Source organism: Triticum aestivum, chromosome 6A (genome assembly GCF_018294505.1).
Source record: "Triticum aestivum cultivar Chinese Spring chromosome 6A, IWGSC CS RefSeq v2.1, whole genome shotgun sequence".
NCBI lineage: Eukaryota > Viridiplantae > Streptophyta > Magnoliopsida > Poales > Poaceae > Triticum > Triticum aestivum.
The window spans coordinates 310593677-310598587 of NC_057809.1; the positions used below are offsets into that span (position 1 = coordinate 310593677).

Below are 4911 nucleotides of genomic sequence, written 5' to 3' on the forward strand. Positions count from 1 at the left end.
TGTGTGTGTGTGTGTGTGTGTGTGTGCTGTCTTTAGTACACACCCTCTTCCATACACATTTTCCTTTAACTAAAATTAACTGCAACCTTTTCAGTTAACTCAAACATTCATTCTCTTCTCTGAACTGTTTGTTATGTAAAACTGTCGTTGATGAACTGTTGCTGCTATGTCAAACTGTTGTTGTTGTATGCTGCTACTACTGCATTACTGTTTCTGCTGATGTACTCAATTATTGTTTCTGCTAATGTACTCAATTACTGCTGATGGAGTATGTCAAATTGCTGCTGCTATGAAACAGTTTGAGTCAAATTGATGCTACTGCTGCTGCTACTCGATTACTGCTTCTGGTCTTCTCAATTACTCAAGTGATCAATTGATTTGCAGGAGAAGGAGCAACAGCCATGGAGTACTCCAGGAGCAGATCATGCCCAAAGGGACCACACCCAGGAGATGGTCGTGGATCAAACTGCTGCGCCCCGGGGCTGGTGCTTGTGATGAGCGACGAGGAGAAGCAGGGACCTGGGAGCGCATGGATGATGGATGCGCGAAGGATGAGCGCCTTGGACCTAGATGATGGATTCGCCTGGGGCCTGGGAGCGACGGAGGATGGACGCCTGGGAGTGCCGAGGAGAAGCGATTTGAAATCCTAGGAGCAAAGGGGGAAGACGACGATGGGGATAGCGATTCAAAACAGGGGTAGCGTTGTAAATTCCTTCATTTCAAAACAGGGCCTCGAAATGTTCTCTTCAACGCCATATATTTCAAAACGGTGGGAGCAGTTTCATGCCTATATTGAGCACCATTGTGTCTCGCTCCCATCACAATTGAATATTTCTCCATTGTATTGTTATCGTATATGAATACGCATGATAAACCTGGATTACTATCGATGCTTCAAAACATTTGGACCGACACCCATCATACAAGTACTGCACATGTTTCTACTGCTTTTGTACGCACAGATCTATTTAGCTAAGAAAAAAAAGGGCCCGCCAAAAAATTGAAGTTCAGGACAGTCACATAGTGTACTAGAGGCAAAATGGTCTATTTACCTCACACTGAACACCGTAAGTGACAAAAATAGACTGAAATGTCACCGAGGGAACAAAATAAAGTTTTGAGTGTCAAAATGGGAAGAACAAATTGTTTTGGGCCAAAAAGGGAAGGGGATTTTAAGAATGGGACAAAAAGGGAAGGGGATTTTAAGAAAGGCCAAATAAAGAATTCTCTCTCAAATATGCTACCACCCAAAATGCACAGTAACAAAATTGTGAGGCCCCTCAAGCGCTGTCATGAACAACGTCCCACAAACACAATGTCCATACCAAAAATCTACACCATGTGACGATTATCATGTGCCCAAACAGTGATGAGAAAATAAACAGATAACTCTTGTTACAACTCTTGCCGCACATGACTAACAAAAATAATAAGGCTAGTTTTTTTTTGCGTGTAAAATAATAAGGCTAGTGAATATATTAAGTAGACTCGAATTGTGAAGCGTCTTCATAACATGTGAGGCCATACATTAATTTGCAGGTGCAGCTCCTGTAACCTCTGATCTGCATTTGCAAAACCAATCTTTCATCCATTAGAGACAAAATACTGGCACAAAAATAGAAGACCGTCATAAGATGCTAACGATGCTTGCTATTCGAATGAAGCTGTAACAAGATCTCAAACGGAAGAAAATAACATCACCGTCACCTTATAACATACTCCCTCCGTTCAGAAATAACATATTACAGGAGATTAGTAAGCTATGAAGGCCATCTCCAATGGACGTACGCTAATTTAGATGCACTCGCATTTACAATGCTAAGCACGTTAGCATAGGCAAACTGCTGGTGTGGCAGCCACAACGTTGGGATGAAAAAAAATCCTTATAACTAATTAAATACATTACTTATAATAACTAATTAAATACATTACTTATATAGAACCCAATGCATAAAATACACAAGAAACAGACAGGCGCCAGGCACAAAATTGAACGCCAGGTTTAGGGTGGAAATAAATTCTACACTAGCAAAACTACCGGGATTATTTCCCCTAGCAACAACCTTAAGCATCCCATTGGAGATGGCCGAAGTGATCAGAAGAGACGTGAGCACATTTGTCCATTCACAGCCTAGGACGTTCATACAAAGATTTAAATCGCCGGCGAAATCTGCCCGCGATTTGCATGGCTCGGTAAATCGCCGGAGATCGCGGCGCTATCGCGGGCGATTGTGCCATTCCTTCGTTAACCGTCGCAGCAAAAATCTCAGCTGCGATTCACCTTCGCCCGCGATTTTAATCTATGCGTTCATACATCCCAATCCCACAAAACAAGAAAATTATTCTGATAAAGCTTAACATAACCAAGAAACCAGGCTCAACATAACCAACAAACTAACAAGGTATTGCAATGTAAACAACTTTACACTATACAATAGCATATCAAAGATTAATCTTCTCTTTTTTCTCAAAAAAATAAATAAATAATCATAACCCATGCCAACAGGACTGTTGTTGAATTATAGTTCAGACAAGATTGGTATATACTATATCTGAGGTGACAAGCTTAACATCGCTTGAAAATTCTTTCTAGTGAGTTATCATAGTATAGCCATAAGCCAAGCATGCTGAACTGGCCAGATCTTGTCATAAGTTATCTTCACCATCACATCCCCTAATATACACAGTTGTCATAAATGTTAACTACAATGATCAAAACAGTGGATGCGATCATTTAACCAATGACCACTGCATTGACAGGTGTTCAAATTGACCATGTCATCTCTATTTATACGTACTAAATAAAAGCACACGAAATAGCAGTCATCTCCAACAAGCGACCAAAGGAGGGTTAGGTGGATTGTGTAATTGGTTGACTGGAACAGCAAGGAAGTCTCCTGGAGAGGCAAACAAACACATCGCTCGAATAATTCTGAAGATACCAAGCCAGACAATGACATAGCTAGCATAAATCCGTTTAGAACAAGGATACAGGATACATGCCCAGTAGTGACAGCTAGTTGCGAGAACTGTGTCAGTGCACTGCAAGAACATGTTGGAGAAAATAACTGTACACATTGATTTTGTACAGTTTCGTAACCATGATTTTCTTAGCAACAGAACTCAAAAGTGTTATTCTGGTCCACAATGATGCCATGCATGCCGCCCGAGCATTGGAGTGCTAGTATATTTTGAACTGCAAAAACGTCTTATATATTGGGACAGAGGTAGTACTATCTAGACACTTCCAAGTCCTGAGAAATGCAAGTTTGGCCTAAATTGGGTACATTTGTTTTCCCTCTTTTTTGCAGATTGGGTGTATTTGTTCTAACAAAACACAGCCAGCATATGCTGCTAGAATTAAGGATACCAATCATTATTCCGTTTTAACTATAGAGGGTATATGCCCTGTAGTGACAGCTAGTTGCAAGAACCATGCCAGTGCACTGTACTCCAGGAGAAGAGTACATGTTGGAGAAATAACTGTAGACAATTATCTTGAAAAAGTTTCATCAGCAAGATTGTCTTAGCAACAAAAACCACAAGCATTATTCTGACCCACTATTCGTGCCATGCATGCTGTCCGGGAATTGGAATGGTCGTATATGGCACCTTTAATGATACTACCTAGACATTTCCTTGAGATATGAAGTTTAGTTGAAAATGGGTAACTTTATTATGGCATATTTATACTGAAGGGCCAGTATATAATTGAAGAATTTCCACAGCTTTTCACAGTTGGTTTGGTTCCATGATACTATAACTGAATTGGCAGATGCCAACACCTACAACTCTTAAGCTCAAACAACACAGGGTTGCTAAAAAATAGAATGCTAAATATTATTAGATAGCCTTCTGTCTTGTTATCAAATTGGCGATGCCAAATGATACTTATTTGTCTTTGGCAAGAGGCTGAATTTCAAAGGCCCATGCGTTAATCATGATTCAATGATTTGGACTTACTGTTAAAAATATCTGCCAATTAATCCCTGCTCGGTTGGTCACCAAGATTAACAGATTTATCAGCCGAAGAATTGGCCGATTCGCCTACTAATCCCCTACTCTCCAGCTTACCAAGAAGTTACCAGTTAATGATTTCCTGAACATTATTTTTTTTCAGTAGTTTATATATGGAGGGATCAATCAATGACAAAAGGTGTGTATGTTAGTGCAGCAAAAGCAAATGAAAACAGGGACACTTCTAGTTCAACCAATGCTACCATAGAAGCATATTTTAACTACAAAATAAATTTGCATCACATGATCACAACATAGATTTCAGACTGATTATACACAATTGTGTCACAACATGTGTCAAGCTAAAGACATGCAGAAGAAAAAACATCTGCAATTTTGTGATTTAGGCCAAGGGAAGAAAAAACATCTGCAATTTTGTGATTTAGGCCAAGGAACTATTTCTGGGCAGGGATATAGGAAGGTACTGATACTCTGTACCACAGCATTACTCTAAACATTTCTCATTTTAAGGAAAAAAAATCAACCTATCATGATGTTCAAATGAACCACGCACATCATGTTGCTATCATGGGCACCTTACAAGCTGATGAATAGGCAGCAAATAGCAGCATTTGTTTTTTTAGCGTACACCTCTAGAAAATAAAGTGCAATAACAGGACCAATCAATTCAGGAATAGAACATAAAATTCCCATAACAAAAAACTAAACACTAGAACATGACATGATCAACCATGGAAAGGCAATTTAATCAATGTTTAGAGGGATGAAATCAGTTATCAGACCCTTGTTCAGATAGTACTTCAGCCTCAACTGCAGTAGGTTTCTTCCACACTCTGTCAGTACTCCTCTCCAGCACTTCGCCGTTCTCGTTCTCCTCGCCTTGGACTGGGGAAACCCTCCTCCCAGAGGACCTAACCTCAGGTGGTGCTTCAC

At 40.0% G+C, this 4911-nt stretch overlaps 2 protein-coding genes across 3 annotated transcripts in view; one reads left to right on the forward strand and one right to left on the reverse strand.

The window, feature by feature from the left end:
* Positions 1–888, forward strand: part of LOC123127479 (uncharacterized) — a 4404-nt gene extending 3516 nt beyond the window's left edge. For both annotated transcript variants that reach the window (XR_006462518.1, XM_044547200.1), the window contains one exon: positions 385–888. Coding sequence is in view for 1 of the 2 variants with exons in the window: in XM_044547200.1 (XP_044403135.1) it covers positions 385–650 (266 nt within the window). In the remaining variant the exon portion in view is untranslated. The remainder of the gene's footprint in view (positions 1–384) is intronic.
* Positions 889–1271: 383 nt separating this feature from the next.
* LOC123127480 (eukaryotic translation initiation factor 4B3) lies at positions 1272–4911 on the reverse strand (the record flags this gene model as incomplete). The annotated part of the gene is given in 2 exon segments (XM_044547202.1): positions 1272–1562; positions 4761–4911. Coding segments are annotated over 2 exon segments (185 nt in total), but the record flags the coding sequence as incomplete, so codon positions are not given.